The sequence below is a fragment of the Bombina bombina genome, chromosome 10 (assembly GCF_027579735.1).
Source record: "Bombina bombina isolate aBomBom1 chromosome 10, aBomBom1.pri, whole genome shotgun sequence".
In the NCBI taxonomy this organism is placed as follows: Eukaryota; Metazoa; Chordata; class Amphibia; order Anura; family Bombinatoridae; genus Bombina; species Bombina bombina.
Window position 1 is genome coordinate 65,717,855 of NC_069508.1, and position 21,609 is coordinate 65,739,463.

At 40.1% G+C, this 21,609-nt stretch overlaps 1 protein-coding gene across 1 annotated transcript in view; it reads right to left on the reverse strand.

Moving 5' to 3' along the window:
• Positions 1 to 5,916: 5,916 nt before the first annotated feature.
• The window catches only part of IMP3 (IMP U3 small nucleolar ribonucleoprotein 3), a 263,171-nt gene continuing 247,478 nt past the window's right edge, over positions 5,917 to 21,609 (reverse strand). The window contains exon 6 of the mRNA XM_053693144.1: positions 5,917 to 6,322. Within this exon, the coding sequence (XP_053549119.1) occupies positions 5,917 to 6,322 (406 nt within the window). The remainder of the gene's footprint in view (positions 6,323 to 21,609) is intronic.

Below are 21,609 nucleotides of genomic sequence, written 5' to 3' on the forward strand. Positions count from 1 at the left end.
CACATCGCTTCATACCACTTACGTTTATGATCATAACATAGGATCCATCTAATCTACATTAATGCAAGAATCCGAAGGTCTCTGGAGTAGGCAGTATGATTGTCAGGCAATGTGATAATTTGTTGATACAGCGACTTCTTGTGGGAGTTTTTGTGGGGGACCCCTTGGAGGACACTAAATGAGATGATGTAATATGTATATGCACTAATGACACGTCATCAGCATCTTCATATACAACTCTTACTTGATGCCAAATTATTCCTAGCGGCCATGGTCGCGGGGAAAACAATAAAAAAAATCAACCTAGACCCTAACATAGCTTAATGAATGCCATACAGTTAATGAACCTAATTCATATATCTTAAGTGCGATATTTAGGATCATGTCAATGATGTGGTAGCACATTTATCTATCTATCTATTTTATTTTATTTTTTTTTAAATAAGCGGGGAGTCTTTATATAGCAAATTCTTCCTTATTATTAGAAATATAATCTCATATGCAATATCAAATTCACTTATAAAACCATGTCTATCAGGTGCATATATCATAAAAGTGCATAGCCTGGCCTTTATTGTATTATATCTTACTTCGATGTGTATTTTATTTTTCAAAGAATGCAGTTTGTATTTTGTTAGGATATATCATACAGTATTCCCACAAACCTTTTGTTCATTATACTTTGGACTCAAGAGTAGCCCAAACAAAAATTATTTGGTGTTCAATAAAAATAATAAATAAGGATAGATGTCTAGAAATGTACAAACACAAACATGTTTCATATGACTGTACTGTATTACATCTGCATTTTTCATGAGAACATATACTATGTATATTTGAATTCTTATGTTATGTGCAAAATCCTCAAAAAAAAATCTTTATAAATTAAAAAAAAAAAAGGAAGTTTATTAAGAACATTTGTCAAAAAAGGAATTTAACAACAGTTAAAACTAGCACATATTTTGCACTAAAAAATAAATAAATCTGAAAATGTGAAGTGGAGAACATCAAACAAACACTTTGCAAAGTTTGAGATCACTCATTTGCCTTGAAGAAAAACCATCTAAAACCGTTGGTATTTATTAATTACATTTAGAGCATTAAATATGATCTATTATAATCTATTTTAACTGTAGTAATTCAGGGTTATTACCCAGTTTTATTACATAAATTTTGTTATTTTTAAACAGATTTCATTTTCTTACTAGCTCTAGATTTATTATTCTCTAGACGGACAAAGTTTGCAGGTAGGGAACTTGTCTGCCCGGGGTCGCAACTACCAGGCAGGCTTTGCTGTCCATATTTATCATTGCACGAACACATGGTTGTGCAAATGCTGCTCTTTTGCAATTTATTGAGTGCAAGAGGCAAGGCTCGTCAATGACCCAAATTAGATCAATCTGGGGTATTTTCAATTGCTACCTCTAAGGTTAAAGAGAGGTTTGGAAAGAGCATTCTAGACCGCTGCTTTTTAAATTGCAGTTCGTTGTAGGCTCACATGGGCAAACCTGCTCCTTAAAGTGATGGTAAATTCTACCCTTTTTAAAATCAGATCCGGACTGTTGGTGATATTTTAGATGGAGTTTAATTAATCAGTTGTTTATGAAGTTGCGCTATAACTTGCTTTATAATATAAATATAAAATTCAAATACTCTGCCACGCACTTCAAAAGTCAATTTTTCTGTGAGCTACCGGTTTGAATTGTTGTCCAATTAGTGTCCTCCCCATATGGCACTTTTGTTGTAGGTATAGCGCTGATTGGACAACAATTCAAAACTAAATAATTGACTTTTGAAGTGGGCGGCTGAGTGCAGGGTATTTAAATTTTATATATATATTTAAAAGTAAGTTACAGTGCATCTTTATTATAACTGATTAATTAAACTCCATCTAAAATATCACTAACATTCTGGATCTGATTTTAAAAAGGGGAGGGTTTACAATCACTTTAAGGATCATTCAGATTTTAGTCAATTTCTATTTCTATGTTTAATCTTTGCAAGTTGACAAAGTTATACACCAAGGCACAATAGTTTGCTGTTCCTAATAAAGAAGCATCTATCTGGTGACTGGACGTTTTGTATGTATGGTTCCCATTACTAATTCACTTGACAAATATTATTGCACTACACTCCTTTAAAGCGACAGTCTACACCAGAATTGTTATTGTTTGAAAAGATAGATAATCCCTTTATCACCCAATCCCCAGTTTTGCATAACCAACACAGTTATATTAATACACTTTTTACCTCTGTGATTACAGTGTATCCAAGACTCTGCAGACTCCGCCCTTATTTCAGTTCTTTTGAAAGACCTGCATTTTAGTCAGTCAGTGCTGACTCCTTGTTAACTCCACATGCGTGAGCACAATGTTATCTATATGGCACACATGAACTTAATGCCCTCTAGTTGTGAAAAAAATATGTCAAAATGCATTCAGATAAGAGGCAGCCTTCAAGGACTAAGAAATTAGCATATAAGCTTACCTAGGTTTAGATTTCAACTAAGAATACCAAAAGAACAAAGCAAAATTGATGATAAAAGTACATTGGAAAGTTGTTTAAAATGACATGCCCTATCTGAATCATGAAAGTTTATTTTTGACTAGACTGTCCCTTTAAGACTATCTCTTTGCAGGTACAAATCCCTCAAAAGAAACAGGGCATGATTTTTTTTAACCTTATAGATAACCCCACGTGTTTACAATGGCAGCAATGCAGAAAGTGATGAGATTTCTTTTATTTTGACTTATTCTGATAGTGTGCCTTTAAATACGTAGACAGCTGAGTAAAGAAAGTGCACACTGAATCCTAATACACCACAGAGAGAAACAATATAAGGATTGTGTTGAAAACTGGAAGCAACAGCCCATTCTCTGCGGAAAAAGAAGCTACGGCCAAAAAAAACTCTCAGGTTAGACAGTGGTGTCTGAAAAACAGAGCTTGCACGTATTATTCTAGACAATGGAAATCGACTCCAAGACAGATTGAGCCGATTCTCTCCCAATCCAGCGTGTTCCAAATCTTTGGCCCATAAAAGAACATTCTAATGAGACTGTGTTATGACTCTGGCATCAGACGGAGAAGGGTTGGAGCTGACAGTTCTTTTGTGTATTGAGTAAGGAACATGAATTGTCTTTGTATTTTCCTTTAATCATTAAAAGTTCCAGCATGTTTTCTTTAGGTCACAAAAAGAAAGAATAAAACTGAAAAATAAAATGGCAGAAATCGGATCAAGCGTCATTAAAGGGATATGAACACCAATTTTTTTTTTCTTTCATGATTCAGATAGAGCATGTGATTTTAAACAACTTTACAATTGACTTCAATTATTTAATTTGTTTTGTTCTCTTGGCATCCTCTAATAGCCACATTAGAGGGGTCCACTTCTAAACATCTGAATAAAAATAGGTACAGAAGTAAACAGCACGTTACGTTTATAAAGGCCACTTGTGCCTCAGGAGTCCAGTAATAGGGTAACAAACTTCAAAAAAATGTCTAATAAAATGTCCATAGAAATTAGCAAATCAAATAAACCTCTTTACAGAATTCTTACTAGCAGGAAATGGCCATTCCAATACTGCAGAAACCTTTTTGGGATCCATCTCAATATGGTCAGAAGAAAGAATATATCCCAGAAACTCAAATATAGAAACAGAAAATTGACATTTCTCCAATGTAGCAAATAAAGCATTGTTCCTTAGTCTCAGAATAACTGATAAGACATGTAGTAATATGAGGGGGGAGAAAATCTAAACATCATCCATGTAAATTACAATAAAAGTATCCATCAAATTTCTAAACATTTAGAAAAGGTATGATGGGAGGACAAGGGTATGGCTTTGCAAATCTGTTCCAAGTAGGTGTCATTTTTGAAGGCCCAAGAAGTAGATACAAATCTAGTGGAATGAGCAGTTACTCGAAGGTGGTTTTTCCGCAACAAAGTAAGCCTCATGAATAATCTACTTTAGCCGTGAAGCCAAGGCCACCACTGAAGCCTTTTGACCCTTTTTGGAACCGGAAAAGTGAACAAATAAGCTAGAAGTCTATCTAAAATCTACTGTAGCTGAAGTTAAAACTTTGAGGCTCTGAACACATTCAAACTGTGAAGCAGGTGTTCGTTAGAGTTAAAAGTATTTGGGCATAGAGAAGGAACAACAATTTCCTGATTCATATTCTCTGAAGACAACACCTTCGGAAGAAAATCATAAATTTGGTCCGAAGGAATGCTGTATCCTAATGAAAAAACAAAAAGCGAGAATCACAAGACAAAGCTGATAATTCAGAAACTTGTCTAGCAGAAGAAATAGCTAGAAGGAAGAGAACCTTCGAAGACAAGAACTTGAGATCCAGAGAATGCATAGGTTCAAAAGGGGGACCTTGCAAAAAACGGGAAGAACCAGGTTCAAATTCCAAGGGGGAGAAATGGACCTAATAACAGTACAAATTCTCACCAAGGCTTGTACAAAAGATTGATCATCAGGCAACTTAGCCAACTTCTTGTGAAACAAGACAGATAATGCCAAAATCTTCCCCTTTAAAGAGTTGGGTGATAAACCCTTATATAATCCATCCTAAAGGAACTAAAGAATCCTGAACATTATAAAAGATTTCCAAGAGAAACCTCTAAAATAACACAGAAGAAAGTAAGCTTTCCAGATTTTATGATAAATTATTTGCGTGACGGGCTTTCTAGCCTGTAGCAAAGTAGAAATAACAGAGTATGAGAAACCTCTGTTCTTGAGAACTAGGTGTTCAACCTCCACGCCATAAAATTCAGTGATTTGAGGTCCGGATGATACAAAGGTTCTTGAAGCAGAAGTTACTTCCTTAAGGGTAGGGTTCATGGGGGAAGAGAGGAAATCTGAATCAGGTCTGCTTACCAAGATCTGCAGGGCCATGCTGGAGCGAAGAGTATTACTGAAGCCGATTCCTGTTTAATTCTGGCAATGACTCTTGAAGAAGAACAAAACGGAGGGATTAGTTAGGCCAGTTGAAAATTCCAAGGACAAACTAGAGCATCTATCATGTGAGCTCTTGGATCTCTTGATGTGGCGCAATATGTTATGGGGAGAATTGGATCTAATAACAGGCCGAATTTTCCCCAAGGCTTGTATAAAAGTTTTAACAACTTAGCCAACGTCTTGTGAAACAAGACAGATAATGCCAAAATCTTCCCATTTAAGCAGCTGGCTGATAAACCCTTATCTAATCCATCCTGAAGGAACTGAAGAATGCTTGGAATTATAAAAGATTTTCAAGAGAAACCTGTAGAAGAACACCAAAGAAAGTAAGCTTTCCAGATTTTATCATGAATTCTCTGCGTGACGGGCTTTCAAGCCTGTAGCAAAGTAGAAATAACAGAGTCTGAGAAATCTATGTTCTTGAGAAGTAGGTGTTCAACCTCCACGCAATCAAATTCAGTGATTTGAGGCCCAGATGATACAAAGGTCCTTGAGACAGAAGTTTCTTGCTTAAGGGTAGGGTCCATGGGGGAAGAGATGGCATCTGAATCAGGTCTGTGGGGTCATGCCAGAGCTAAGTATTACTAAAGCTGATTCTGGTTTGATTATGGCAATGACTCTTGGAAGAAGAACAAACTGAGGGAATAGTTAGGCCAGTTGAAAATTCCAAGGACAAACTAGAGCATCTATCACATGAGCTCTTGGATCTCTTGATCTGGCGCAATAAGTTAGAAGTTTGTGGTTCAATTTGGACGCTATTAGATCTATTTCCTGAAGACCCCACCTCAACACCAAATAATCGAACACGTCCTGATGAATAGACAATTCTCCTGGATGGATGGACTGACTATTTACTCCGCCTCCCAACTGTTCACTCCGAGAATGTGAATAGCCAATAGGGAACAGAGGTTTTCCTCTGCCCAAGACAGAATGTGAGATACCTCTCGCATAGCTAAGGAACTGCAAGGCCCTCCCTGATGTGGTTGATGTACGCCACTGCAGTGACGTTGTCTGACTGAAACCGAATGCATTTTTCTTGCATGAGATGGGGCCAAGCCTGAAGGGCCAGAAGAATCGCACAAAGTTCTAGGGTATTAATTGGTAACCTTGCTTCCAGAGGAGACCATACTCCCTGTGTCCTCCGGGTACCCCAAACAGCGCCCCAACCCATCAAAATTGCTTCCTTAGTAATCACTGTCCAAGTAGGCTGAAGAAAGGACACTCCAAGGGCCAAACAGGGACTCTGCCTCCACAAGGAGAGAGATAGTTTGACTGAAGAACTGAGACAGATCTGCTCCACTAATGTTAAATATCCTATGAGATGATGGATATCCAAAAGTGATAACAAGAGTGATAGTCTAAAAAAGAAAAAGTGGACATAGTGCAAAAATGCTAAAAATAATAAATGACTCCAATATATGAGGCTTACCAGATATAGTGATATATTCCGGAAACTTAAGCAACGCCGATATTCAATGCGTTTTGCCCTTGTATTGGGGCCTTTTTCCTTGTAGCATTTTTTAACTATGTCCATTTTTTTTTTATTTTTTTTTAGACTATCACCCTTGTTATCACATTTGGATATTCATCATTACAGAGGATATGTAACACCTGTGGAGAAATAAACAACTGAACACTTTAATATATTTATTGGATCATAATTTATCTTGGCTTTTCACTGAGACGTTATATTCATAATAGACACTATTCTAGGACACTTTTTATTATTTTTTGGGTCAAATTTTTTTGTTAAATGTGCATATACTAATTGTACTTATTAAACAGCCATATTCCGATTCTATGTTTAAAGTGCATTATTTATGACTAATAAATTGATATAACCTTCTACTCATATGCTTGTATAGATATATTTATACACTTTAGACTTTACACTTTTAGCATTCCCTATTTCTTAACAAGCAATTACTTTTAGATTTGATTAGGAGATCTTTTTGGGAGTCTGTTGATACACTAGTTGGAAATGAAATAGAACACATTTATTGTGTCAAGTCTTTTATCTTATTTTACTTTATCCGTTTGGACTTATTTGTGAACAATAAACTCGTGCAATAAAATTAACACCAAAAGGAAATAAAGAGAGGGAAAGGCAAAGTAAAATCGACATATGTATTGTATGGATGCATCGGTCCAGTTGGTGAGTACTACTCACTGTCAATAGATTAAGCTGTAAGGAAAATTATTTGAAGGGGCAGTAAAGTCAAAATTAAACTTTAATGATTCAGATAGAGCAACTCAGCAGGCAATTTAAAACAACTTTCCAATTTACTTCCATTAACCAAATCTGCACATATTTTTTTATATTTACACTTTTTGAGTCATCGGCTTCTACTGAGGATGTGCAAGAAGTCACAAAATATACGTACAGGTGGCCCTCGTTTTACAACGGTTCAATTTACATCGTTTCAGAATAACAACCTTTTTTCCAGTCATGTGACTGCTATTGAAAAGCATTGGGAAGCAGTGCATTTATTAAAATAGCCAGTAGGTGGAGCTATCCGCTTGTGTTGCAGCAAAGCCAAGCAAGCTGAAATTAATCAGTTTAACCAGACCTGAGCTATCGAGCAGATTTCAAAGGAACAAGATCTTCCTGTCTATAAATCAGTCCAGATTGGAATGCATAGAAAGAACTGTTTGCAGAAAAATGCAAGTGAAGTCTGTGTTGTGTGATTATTTTATTAGGTTTATAATGCTGTTTAGTAAATGTTTTTGTTCATTTAACTTAGTTTAAATTATATATTCTGTGTTGTGTGATTATTTTATTAGGTTTATAATGCTGTTTAGCATTTAAAGTCTTCATTTCAAAGCTTTAAAAATAATGTATTAGGTGTTACTTATGACAATTTTGAGAGGGGCCTGGAACCTATCTCCCTCACTTCCCATTGACTTACATTATAACTGGGTTTCAATTTACAACGGTTTCGATTTACAACCATTCCTTCTGGAACCTAACCCCGGCGTAAACTGAGGGCTACCTGTATATGCATGTGTGATTGGCTGATGGCTGTCACATGATACGTATATGGACGTGTGATTGGCTGATGGCTGTCACATGATACAGGAGGAGTGGAAATATAGATAACTAGAATTTGTCAGAAAAAAAAATCTACTACTCATTTAAAGTTCAGACTAAGTGCTATTGCATTGTCTTTGTATCGCACATTTGTTGATTAGTCAAATCTACTGTATTCACTGGTCATTTAAACAACTTTCCAATTTACTTCTATTATGCAATTTGATTTGTTCTTTTGGTATCCTTTGTTGAAAATCATACCTAGGTAGACTCAGTAGCAGCAATGCACTAATGGGAACTAGCTGCTGATTGGTAATTGCACAAATATGCCTCTTCTCGTTGGCTCGTCTATGTTTTTAGCTAGTTCCGTCAACAAAGGATACCAAGAGAATGAAGAAAATGTGATAATATAATTGGAAAGTTGTTTAAAACTATGCGCTGTTTGAATCATAAAATAAATTAATTGTGTTTCACCCTTTTAAGTCCCTTATAAGTGAAACACACTATAAACCGCAGACTACTAAACAGGAAACTCTATTCTGGAAGAAAAAAACAAACAAACAAAAAAGGACAAACAATATAAATCTGCAAAAAACTTACAGCCTAGAATTTTTGTGTTCAAAGTGAGGCAGTGGTAATATAGTCTCATTACAAGTCAATATGCAACCAATACAGACAGGAACACTGCATGTGGTCAATGTCTCATTTTTTTAGTAAAATATTTCAAGACAGACTTTAAAAGTCTTAATCTGAAACTGAATAATTCTGGAGTGAAAAAGTAATACTCTAAGGGACATTACACCCCATAGCATATATCAACAAATCTCTTCATTACCAAAGACCTAGATAAAAATGAAATATTTTAAAAATTTCTTTTTGTCATTTTATTTGCAAAATTTACAAGGTTTTGAAAAACAAGGGCAGTAAGATACACCCCTTGAAAAGTCTGGCGGCAATCATGTTTGTGGTCTAATTTGCTGTGGCCAGTTAGATTCAGATGTAAATAAGCTTGTGCTCTTGATTTAACCAAAAACAAACTTTGTAGAGTATGAAAGGGGCATTAAAGGGATATGATAACCAAAAATGTTGTTTTGTGATTCAGAGAGAGCATACAATTTGAAAAATGTTTCCCTTTTGCTATTATCATTAAATTTGCTTTGCTCTTATAGTTTTATTTGATGAAGAAATAGCTAGGTAGGTAACGTGCACATGTTTGGAAACATCCAAGTATCCAAAGAAATGTTACACTCTCAGGTGTGGAAAAGTGAAATAACCTTTATTAGGTAGAGAGCAACGTTTCGGGGCACCTGCCCCTTTGTCAAGCTAAAAACATAGTGCACATACAGACAATATATAGCAATACCAATAAAACTAGGGCCATTGAGAACACACATCATGGGTGGACTTACAAAAATCATATATGGACCAAGAACAACAACATATTAACCCTATATTTTCCCTTTTGGAGTGTCCCAGAGGACCAAGATTAAAAACAAACAATCTGAAAAGGAAGCAAAATAGCACGCCACTATATAAATATCCCAACCTTGAATGGAGATATAATTAACTATTATAGTTTATTTTAATTTACATGATAATATCTGTGAGAACCTATAGTTTATAAATAGTACGTCTACAAGATTGGGTTTTGATCAAACTCCCTATTCATACCTTTGTCCAATTTCCATATCCGTTTGGCCTCTTTGTAAAGTAGGTCCCTCTGTCTATCACCCCCCAGTCTTTCTCTTGGCTTGATTTAACACCATAAACCGTGATTGGCTCACCTGGTGACCCATTTGTAAAAAATGTGCCGGTACTGGTAGGTCTTTTGTCCCTGAGTTTCTGATATTTGATTTATGTTGACCAATACGATCCCTGACTCTTTGGGTGGTCTCACCTATGTATAAAAACCCACAGGGGCACTTATGGGCATACACTACATACAATGAATTGCAGGTATAGTAACCAGGATGACAGATCTCTCCACCCTTAATGACACTATTACAATGGGGACACCCTAGACAGGGAAAGCTACCATACCAAAAATGGAGATACTTTAGTATCAGAGTTAATAACTGCTTTAGTTATTCTTCTCCCAGATGTATAATCCTTGCAATACGCCGCTCTAGGCATTTGACTAAACTCCTTAATGTCAGGACACGAATCTCTTAGGATATGTCAATTATGTTTAAGGATACCTTGAACCTTATTACTTAAGAGTATTGTATGTGCTAACAAAGGTGAGTTTAGTGGGGGGGAGGGGGGGTGGGTTTAAGTCAATTTGAAACACAAAAACATTTTTTCAACAAAAAGCGCACATCTATGCAATACAGACCCATGGGATAGCAGTTCACTGGCTGAGAAGCAAAACTCCTACAGCTCTGTTGGTTATAAAAAGTGTAACATGTTAAAATGCTCTCTTTTAGATGTAATAAAGAAACAAATAACTTTAATATCCCTTTAAAGCAGGGGTGGGCAATTACCGCGTTATGAACTACATCTCCCATAATGCTCTTTCAGCCATAATGCAGGCAAAGCATCATGTGAGATGTAGTCCATAACATCTGGAGGGCCGGTAATTGCCCACCCAGACTTTAAACGAACACAGAGGCCACGTGAATTAATGTTTGCTTGCTAAAAACAGCCTTATTGAGGTGTCTCTGAAATGATTAGGGAATCTTCCCAATAACCAGTGGGTGCTCTTTTGTTGGTCCTGTGACTTTGGTCAGATAGGGCACTTATGACTCTGCGGTTGGCAGCAGCTGTAACTTCCTCTCACTGCTGTACTTTCAGCTACTTCCTGTGCCTAACCGCAGTGACATTACTATATATGCGATAAGACCTTTCCCGAGTTTGTATACGTAACTTTATGTGCAGGCAGCTCACATTAAGAGGTGAATGTGGGTACCCTATTATTCTGCAGTTATAACCTCACAGAGGGCATCCAGAGTTTTACTTTCTCATCTGTGCTGATATATATTTTTTTCTTCAAATAGACATAGTAAACTGCTATATATTACATTTTACAATGTAACAAACCCAGATAAACTAAAATACACCATGTTGGGTAATTTTATATATTATTTTTTAATTAAAACCAAACATTATTGTACATACTAATAGTACTTAAAGGGACAGTCTACTCCAGAATTGTTATTGTTTAAAAAGATAGATAATCCCTTTATTACCCATTCCCCAGTTTTGCATAACCAACACAGTTATATTTATATACTTTTTACCTCTTTGATTACCTTGTATCTAAGCCTCTGCAGACTGCCCCTTTATCTCAATTCTTTTGACAGACTTGCATTTTAGTAAGTAACTGCACTGGTGTTAGTTCATGTGTGTCTAATAGATAACATTGTGCTAACACCCTCTAGCTGTGATAAACTGTCAAATGCATTCAGATTAGAGGCAGCATTCAAGGGCTTATAAATTAGCATATGAACCTACCTAGGTTTAGCTTTCAACTAAGAATACCAAGAGAACAAAGCAAATTTGATAATAAAAGTAAATTGGAAAGTTGTTTAAAATGACATGCCTATCTGAATCATGAAAGTTTAATTTTGACTAGACTGTCCCTTTAATACATCCTGTTGCTACACACTGTTCTTATTAAGCATATTATTAAGAAAACATTTCATGTAATATATAAAATTAAAATCATGTTTTACACAGAATTCTGTGCTTTGTATATTAATAAAAGGTTTAATTTTGTGGTTTGTGTGGGTGATGACTAAAAATCTAACTGCTTAAGTCAGCGGCTAACCTAATATATTTAGAAAAAGGCAACGTGGCCTCTTATGACCTTTAATGTGAGCACACACACACACAAAAAAAAGAGAACAAAAAGTAAAAAAAAAAAAAAAAAAAAAAAAGAAAAGCATGCAAAAGTTGCACTGACATTTTTAACAAAAACATTCCAAACCATTTATCCAGTCCAGGGTTTATAAAAAAACATAATTTATGCTTACCAAATAAATTTCTTTCTTTACGGATAGGGAGAGTCCACGGCTTCATTGTTGGAAAATACAAGACCTGGCCACCAGGTGGAGGCAAAGACACCCCAGCCAAAGGCTTAAGTATCCCTCCCACTTCCTCATTACCCCAGTCATTCTGCCGAGGGAACAAAGAAAAGTAGGAGAAATATTAGGGTATAAATGGTGCCAGAAGAATAAAATAAATAAGAGGGGATCTCCCATGGAAAAGAAAAAATGTGCGGGCTGTAGACTCTCCCTATCCGGAAGGAAAGGAATTTATCTGGTAAGCATACATTGTATTTTTCTTCCTAAGATAGGGAGAGTCCACGGCCTCATTCCTTACTGTTGGGAAACTTATACCCAAGCTCCAGATGACACTGAATGAATAACGGGAGGGAACAAAAAGGAATAGGCATACCCTATTCTGAGGGCACCACAGCCTGCAAAACTTTTCTCCCGAAAGCTGTTTCAGCCGTAGCAAAAACATCAAATTTGTAAAATTTTGAAAAAGTATGTAAGGAGGACCAGGTAGCTGCCTTACAAATCTGATCCATAGAGGCCTCGTTCTTAAAGGCCCAAGAGGAAGCAACTGCTCTAGTGAACTGAGCCATTATCCTCTCAGGAGGATGATGTCACGCTGTCTTGTAAGCTAAGCGGATGACATTACTTAACTAAAAAGATAGGGAAGTCGAAGTAGCCTTCCGCCCCTTACGCTTTCCCGAATAGACAACAAGGAGGAAGATTGTCTAAACTCCTTAGTAGCCTGAAATTAGAACTTCAAGGCGCGAACCACATCCAAATTGTAAAGTAAGCGTTTCTTCGATGAAGAAGGATTAGGATACAAGGAAGGAACCACAATCTCCTGATTGATGTTGCGATCTGACACAACCTAATTTAGTATATAAAACTGCCTTATCTGCATGAAAAATCAGATAAGGGGGCTCACATTGCAAAGCAGAGATCTCAGAAACTCTGCGCGCAGAGGCAATAGCCAATAAAAAGATAACCTTCCAAGATCACAATTTAATGTCAACGGAATGCAGAGGCTCAAACGAAACCTGTTGCAAAACCCAAAGAACAAGATTTAGGCTCCAAGGAGGAGCCCCAGATCTAAACACAGGTCTGATCCTAATCAGAGCCTTAGCAAAGGACTGCACGTCTGGAAGCTCAGCCAGTCTCTTGTGCAATAAAACTGACAGGGCCGAAATCTGTCTCCTTAGGGAACTAGCAGAAAGGCCCTACCTCCAGCCAATCCTGGAGAAAAGATAAGATCCTGGCAACCTTAACTCTGTGCCAGAAAAAAAACACTCTCTTCCCACCAGAATAAGTAGGTCCACTCCTCCACACCTTGTGGTTGATACGCTGAGTAACTGGTTTACGAGCTTGAATAAGAGTATCAATGACACTCAGAGAAACCTCTCTTGGTTAAGACTAAGCGTTCAATCACCACGCAGTCAGCCTCAGAGAATCTAGATTTTGATGAACAAATGGGCCTTGTATCAGCAGGTCTCTGCGACAAGGTAACTTCCACTGAGGAGATAAAAACATCCCCACTAGAGCCGCGAACCACGTCCTTCGCGGCCACGATGGAGCAATCAGGAATACTGATACCTGAACCTGCTTGATGGAGGCCACCACTTGAGGAAGAAGCGGTAATGGAGGAAAAAGATATATGAGTTTGAACCTCCAGGGCACTATTAGATCCACTTGGGGATCCCTCGACCTCGACCCGTACCTGGGTAGCTTGGTATTGAGACGGGACGCCATGAAATCCATCTCCGGCGTCCCCCACTTGCTGCAGTTCTCTGCAAATACCTCGGGATGGATAAACCATTCCCATTGGATGGAGGGATTGCCTGCTGAGAAAATCTGCCTCCCAGTTGTCCACACCCGGAATGTGGATCGCTGACAGCGAACAGCTGTGGGCCTCCGCCCAATCCAGAATCTGAGATACTTCCTTCATTGCCAAGGAACTTCTCGTTCCCCCCTGATGGTTGATGTAAGCCACCGAGGTTATATTGTCTGATTGGAATCTGATCAACTTGGACGAACCCAGAAGTGGCCAAGCCTTCAAGGCCTTAAAGATTGCCCGTAGTTCCAAAATATTGATCGGGAGGGAGGACTCCTCCTGAGTCCACAACCCCTGTGCCTTCCTGGTACCTCAAACAGCTCCCCATCCGGAAAGGCTTGCGTCCGTAGTAACAATCTCCCAGGATGCTCTTAAGAAGCATGTTCCTCTGGACAGATGATCTGGACAGAGCCACCAAGAGAGCGATCCTCTTGACTGGCTGTCTAATACAATCTGTTAAGACGGTTCTGAATGATCGCTGTGTCACTGCCTCAGCATGCACAGTTGTAAAGGTCTGAGACGGAACCTGGGAAAAGGAATGATGTTCATGCAGGACACGAGACTAATCACCTCCATACACTAATCCACGGAGGTCCAGAGGGCAAGATAGGCGGAAGTTAGCTTGCAACGTCTCTTGTCCGTTAGAAATATCCTCATGGATATGGAGTCTATTATAGTACCCAGGCATTCCACCCTGGTACTTGGAATAAGAGAACTCTTTTCCAAGTTTATCTTCCATCCATGTGATTGAAGAAGACTGAGAAGGGACTCCGAGAATTCTTCCGCAAGACGAAAGGATGGTGCTTACACCAGAATATCATCCAAGTATGGGGCTACTGCAATACCCTGAGTTCTGGCAACAGCTAGAAGATCCCCCAAAACCTTTGTAAAGATTCTTGGAGCATTAGATAGGCCAAACAGAAGGGCAATGAACTGGAAGCGCTTGTCCAGGAATGCAAACCTCAGGAACCGAAAGTGTTCCCTGTGGATTGGAACATGGAGGTAAGCGTCCTTCAGATCTATAGTGGTCCTAACTGGCCTTCCTGAATTAAAGAAAGGATGGACCTTATCGTCTCCATCTTGAAGGAAGGGACACTGAGAAATTTGTTTAAGCACTTTAGGTCCAGAAATAGGCGGAAAGTTCCCTCCTTCTTTGGGACCACCAAAAGGTTTGAATAAAACCCCAAACCTCTTTCTTCGATAGGCACCTGGACAACTCCTCCTAAGAAGAATAGATCCCGAAAGCACCCTAGAAAGGCATCCCTCTTTTCTGGTCTGGTAGACAGATTTGAGAGAAGGAATATGCCCCTTGGCGGATGAGATTTGAAGCCTATCTTGTATTCCTAAGATACCACCTTCAGGACCCACGGATCCTGTACGTCCTTGAACCAGGCGTCTGAAAAAAGACTCTTGGGTTGCTCGGGCTTGGAGGAGGACTGTTTTTGTTGGGATTTGTCAGAACGAAAGGAACGAAAATTAGAAGATTGTCGTTCCTTAGACTTGTTCTTCTTATCTTGCGGTAGGAAGTTACCCTTGCCTCCGGTAACCATAGAAATAATGGAGTCCAGGCCTGGACCAAATAAAATCTTTCCCTTGAAAGGAAGAGAAAGGAGTCTGGACTTAGAAGTCATATCCGCAGACCAAGACTTCAACCAGATCGCCCGGTGGGCTAGGACCGCAAAGCCAGAGGCCTTTGCACTTAGGCGAATAATTTGTATGTTCGCATCACAGATAAAAAAATTAGCAATTCTCAGAGCTTTAATTCTATCTTGAATATCCTTGAGGGGAGACTCCACCTCAATGAGTTGAACCAGTAGGTAGCTGCTCCGGCAACCGCCAGTTGAAACAAAAATCCTGTATGTTGAAACATCTTTCTCAGAAAGGTTTCCATTTTCTTATCCATCAGCTCTCTGAACGAAGAACTATCCTCAAGAGGTATAGTAGTACGTTTAGCAAACGTAGATATAGCACCATCCACCTTAAGAATGGAGCCCCACAAATCCAGTTGAGAGTCGGGGAACAACTTTTTAAAAGTAGACAAGGGGGAAAAGAAAGAACCAATTATTTCCCATTCGTTCTTAATAATGTTTGCCATCTTAACCGGCACAGGAAAAGTCAAAAGGAACTTACCTGTCCTCGTAAACTCTGTCTAATTTAGGTATCATAGGTTCTTAAAGGGACAGTCTAGGCCAAAATAAACTTTCATGATTCAGATAGAGCATGTAATTTTAAACAAGTTTCCAATTTACTTTTATCACCAATTTTGCTTTGTTCTCTTGGTATTCTTAGTTGAAAGCTTAACCTAGGAGGTTCATATGCTAATTTCTTAGACCTTGAAGCCCACCTCTTTCAGATTGCATTTTAACAGTTTTTTACCACTAGAGGGTGTTAGTTCACATATTTCATATAGATAACACTGTGCTCGTTCACGTGAAGTTATCTGGGAGCAGGCACTGATTGGCTAGACTGCAAGTCTGTCAAAAGAACTGAAAAAAGGGGCAGTTTGCAGAGGCTTAGATACAAGATAATCACAGAGGTTAAAAGTATATTATTATAACTGTGTTGGTTATGCAAAACTGGGAAATGGGTAATAAAGGGATTATCTATCTTTTAAAACAATAAAAATTCTGGAGTAGACTGTCCCTTTAAGGCAGCGTGGCCTCTGGAACCTCTAACAGACAGGACCTCCTTTAATAAAAAAACGCAAGTGCTCAATTTTAAATCTAAAGGACGGTTCCTCCGCAGCAGGAGGCTTAGACGCTAAGGACTCCGACCCAGAAAGTTTACCTTCTAAAGCTACAGAGGTTAACTCATCATCGGATAACTGGGACATAATAGCTAAATCTGATACATATTTAGATGACTCCGGGTCAGGAGAGCTATGTTTAACCCTTCTCTTGCGTTTGTTAGAGCGAGGTAATGCATTGAGGGCCACAGACACCAACATTTGTAACTGCGCGGCAAAGTTCACAGGAAGAAGGCCCCCTCCGGATGGAGGATTAGATGTGCTACGGGGAACTGCATGTGGAGTGGGTAATGTAGCAAGGGTAGTAATCTCACAGGACACCGAGTCCTGAGAGGTAGATGGCTCAGAGGGACTAATAGCCTTAGCAGGCTTGTCTCCCTTCTTAGACTTTATAACGGTGTTAAGGCATGTGAAACATAACTGAATGGGCGGGAAAACCAATATAAACAGGTATGATTTAGTACAGAAGGAGTACCTTCTAACATACATGTCAGAGACCTCCATAGCTCAGGTTATAGCCACAGAAGGACACAAATAAAAAACAGAATTTATGTTTACCTGATAAATTACTTTCTCCAACGGTGTGTCCGGTCCACGGCGTCATCCTTACTTGTGGGATATTCTCTTCCCCAACAGGAAATGGCAAAGAGCCCAGCAAAGCTGGTCACATGATCCCTCCTAGGCTCCGCCTACCCCAGTCATTCGACCGACGTTAAGGAGGAATATTTGCATAGGAGAAACCATATGGTACCGTGGTGACTGTAGTTAAAGAAAATAAATTATCAGACCTGATTAAAAAAACCAGGGCGGGCCGTGGACCGGACACACCGTTGGAGAAAGTAATTTATCAGGTAAACATAAATTCTGTTTTCTCCAACATAGGTGTGTCCGGTCCACGGCGTCATCCTTACTTGTGGGAACCAATACCAAAGCTTTAGGACACGGATGAAGGGAGGGAGCAAATCAGGTCACCTAAATGGAAGGCACCACGGCTTGCAAAACCTTTCTCCCAAAAATAGCCTCAGAAGAAGCAAAAGTATCAAACTTGTAAAATTTGGTAAAAGTGTGCAGTGAAGACCAAGTCGCTGCCCTACATATCTGATCAACAGAAGCCTCGGTCTTGAAGGCCCATGTGGAAGCCACAGCCCTAGTGGAATGAGCTGTGATTCATTCGGGAGGCTGCCATCCGGCAGTCTCGTAAGCCAATCTGATGATGCTTTTAATCCAAAAAGAGAGAGAGGTAGAAGTTGCTTTTTGACCTCTCCTTTTACCGGAATAAACAACAAACAAGGAAGATGTTTGTCTAAAATCCTTTGTAGCATCTAAATAGAATTTTAGAGCGCGAACAACATCCAAATTGTGCAACAAACGTTCCTTCTTTGAAACTGGTTTCGGACACAGAGAAGGTACGATAATCTCCTGGTTAATGTTTTTGTTAGAAACAACTTTTGGAAGAAAACCAGGTTTAGTACGTAAAACCACCTTATCTGCATGGAACACCAGATAAGGAGGAGAACACTGCAGAGCAGATAATTCTGAAACTCTTCTAGCAGAAGAAATTGCAACTAAAAAAAAACTTTCCAAGATAATAACTTAATATCAACGGAATGCAAGGGTTCAAACGGAACCCCCTGAAGAACTGAAAGAACTAAATTGAGACTCCAAGGAGGAGTCAAAGGTTTGTAAACAGGCTTAATTCTAACCAGAGCCTGAACAAAGGCTTGAACATCTGGCACAGCGGCCAGCTTTTTGTGAAGTAACACAGACAAGGCAGAAATCTGTCCCTTCAGGGAACTTGCAGATAATCCTTTTTCCAATCCTTCTTGAAGGAAGGATAGAATCCTAGGAATCTTAACCTTGTCCCAAGGGAATCCTTTAGATTCACACCAACAGATATATTTTTTCCAAATTTTGTGGTAAATCCTTCTAGTTACAGGCTTTCTGGCCTGAACAAGAGTATCGATAACAGAATCTGAGAACCCTCGCTTCGATAAGATCAAGCGTTCAATCTCCAAGCAGTCAGCTGGAGCGAAACCAGATTCGGATGTTCGAACGGACCCTGAACAAGAAGGTCTCGTCTCAAAGGTAGCTTCCAAGGTGGAGCCGATGACATATTCACCAGATCTGCATACCAAGTCCTGCGTGGCCACGCAGGAGCTATCAAGATCACCGACGCCCTCTCCTGATTGATCCTGGCTACCAGCCTGGGGATGAGAGGAAACGGCGGGAACACATAAGCTAGTTTGAAGGTCCAAGGTGCTACTAGTGCATCCACTAGAGCCGCCTTGGGATCCCTGGATCTGGACCCGTAGCAAGGAACTTTGAAGTTCTGACGAGAGGCCATCAGATCCATGTCTGGAATGCCCCACAGCTGAGTGACTTGGGCAAAGATTTCCGGATGGAGTTCCCACCCCCCCGGATGCAATGTCTGACGACTCAGAAAATCCGCTTCCCAATTTTCCACTCCTGGGATGTGGATAGCAGACAGGTGGCAGGAGTGAGACTCCGCCCATAGAATGATTTTGGTCACTTCTTCCATCGCCAGGGAACTCCTTGTTCCCCCCTGATGGTTGATGTACGCAACAGTTGTCATGTTGTCTGATTGAAACCGTATGAACTTGGCCCTCGCTAGCTGAGGCCAAGCCTTGAGAGCATTGAATATCGCTCTCAGTTCCAGAATATTTATCGGTAACAGAGATTCTTCCCGAGACCAAAGACCCTGAACTTTCAGGGATCCCCAGACCGCGCCCCAGCCCATCAGACTGGCGTCGGTCGTGACAATGACCCACTCTGGTCTGCGGAATGTCATCCCTCGTGACAGGTTGTCCAGGGACAGCCACCAACGGAGTGAGTCTCTGGTCCTCTGATTTACTTGTATCTTCGGAGACAAGTCTGTATAGTCCCCATTCCACTGACTGAGCATGCACAGTTGTAATGGTCTTAGATGAATGCGCGCAAAAGGAACTATGTCCATTGCCGCTACCATCAACCCGATTACTTCCATGCACTGAGCTATGGAAGGAAGAGGAACGGAATGAAGTATCCGACAAGAGTCTAGAAGTTTTGTTTTTCTGGCCTCTGTCAGAAAAATCCTCATTTCTAAGGAGTCTATTATTGTTCCCAAGAAGGGAACCCTTGTTGACGGAGATAGAGAACTCTTTTCCACGTTCACTTTCCATCCGTGAGATCTGAGAAAGGCCAGGACAATGTCCGTGTGAGCCTTTGCTTGAGGAAGGGACGACGCTTGAATCAGAATGTCGTCCAAGTAAGGTACTACAGCGATGCCCCTTGGTCTTAGCACAGCTAGAAGGGACCCTAGTACCTTTGTGAAAATCCTTGGAGCAGTGGCTAATCCGAAAGGAAGCGCCACGAACTGGTAATGTTTGTCCAGGAATGCGAACCTCAGGAACCGATGATGTTCCTTGTGGATAGGAATATGTAGATACGCATCCTTTAAATCCACCGTGGTCATGAATTGACCTTCCTGGATGGAAGGAAGAATAGTTCGGATGGTTTCCATCTTGAACGATGGAACCTTGAGAAACTTGTTTAAGATCTTGAGATCTAAGATTGGTCTGAACGTTCCCTCTTTTTTGGGAACTATGAACAGATTGGAGTAGAACCCCATCCCTTGTTCTCTTAATGGAACAGGATGAATCACTCCCATTTTTAACAGGTCTTCTACACAATGTAAGAATGCCTGTCTTTTTATGTGGTCTGAAGACAACTGAGACCTGTGGAACCTCCCCCTTGGGGGAAGTCCCTTGAATTCCAGAAGATAACCTTGGGAGACTATTTCTAGCGCCCAAGGATCCAGAACATCTCTTGCCCAAGCCTGAGCGAAGAGAGAGAGTCTGCCCCCCACCAGATCCGGTCCCGGATCGGGGGCCAACATTTCATGCTGTCTTGGTAGCAGTGGCAGGTTTCTTGGCCTGCTTACCCTTGTTCCAGCCTTGCATTGGTCTCCAAGCTGGCTTGGCTTGAGAAGTATTACCCTCTTGCTTAGAGGACGTAGCACTTTGGGCTGGTCCGTTTCTACGAAAGGGACGAAAATTAGGTTTATTTTTTGCCTTGAAAGGCCGATCCTGAGGAAGGGCGTGGCCCTTACCCCCAGTGATATCAGAGATAATCTCTTTCAAGTCAGGGCCAAACAGCGTTTTCCCCTTGAAAGGAATGTTAAGTAGCTTGTTCTTGGAAGACGCATCAGCCGACCAAGATTTCAACCAAAGCGCTCTGCGCGCCACAATAGCAAACCCAGAATTCTTAGCCGCTAACCTAGCCAATTGCAAAGTGGCGTCTAGGGTGAAAGAATTAGCCAATTTGAGAGCATTGATTCTGTCCATAATCTCCTCATAAGGAGGAGAATCACTATCGACCGCCTTTATCAGCTCATCGAACCAGAAACATGCGGCTGTAGCGACAGGGACAATGCATGAAATTGGTTGTAGAAGGTAACCCTGCTGAACAAACATCTTTTTAAGCAAACCTTCTAATTTTTTATCCATAGGATCTTTGAAAGCACAACTATCCTCTATGGGTATAGTGGTGCGTTTGTTTAAAGTGGAAACCGCTCCCTCGACCTTGGGGACTGTCTGCCATAAGTCCTTTCTGGGGTCGACCATAGGAAACAATTTTTTAAATATGGGGGGAGGGACGAAAGGAATACCGGGCCTTTCCCATTCTTTATTAACAATGTCCGCCACCCGCTTGGGTATAGGAAAAGCTTCTGGGAGCCCCGGCACCTCTAGGAACTTGTCCATCTTACATAGTTTCTCTGGGATGACCAACTTGTCACAATCATCCAGAGTGGATAATACCTCCTTAAGCAGAATGCGGAGATGTTCCAACTTAAATTTAAATGCAATCACATCAGGTTCAGCTTGTTGAGAAATGTTCCCTGAATCAGTAATTTCTCCCTCAGACAAAACCTCCCTGGCCCCATCAGACTGGGTTAGGGGCCCTTCAGAAATATTATTATCAGCGTCGTCATGCTCTTCAGTATCTAAAACAGAGCAGTCGCGCTTACGCTGATAAGTGTT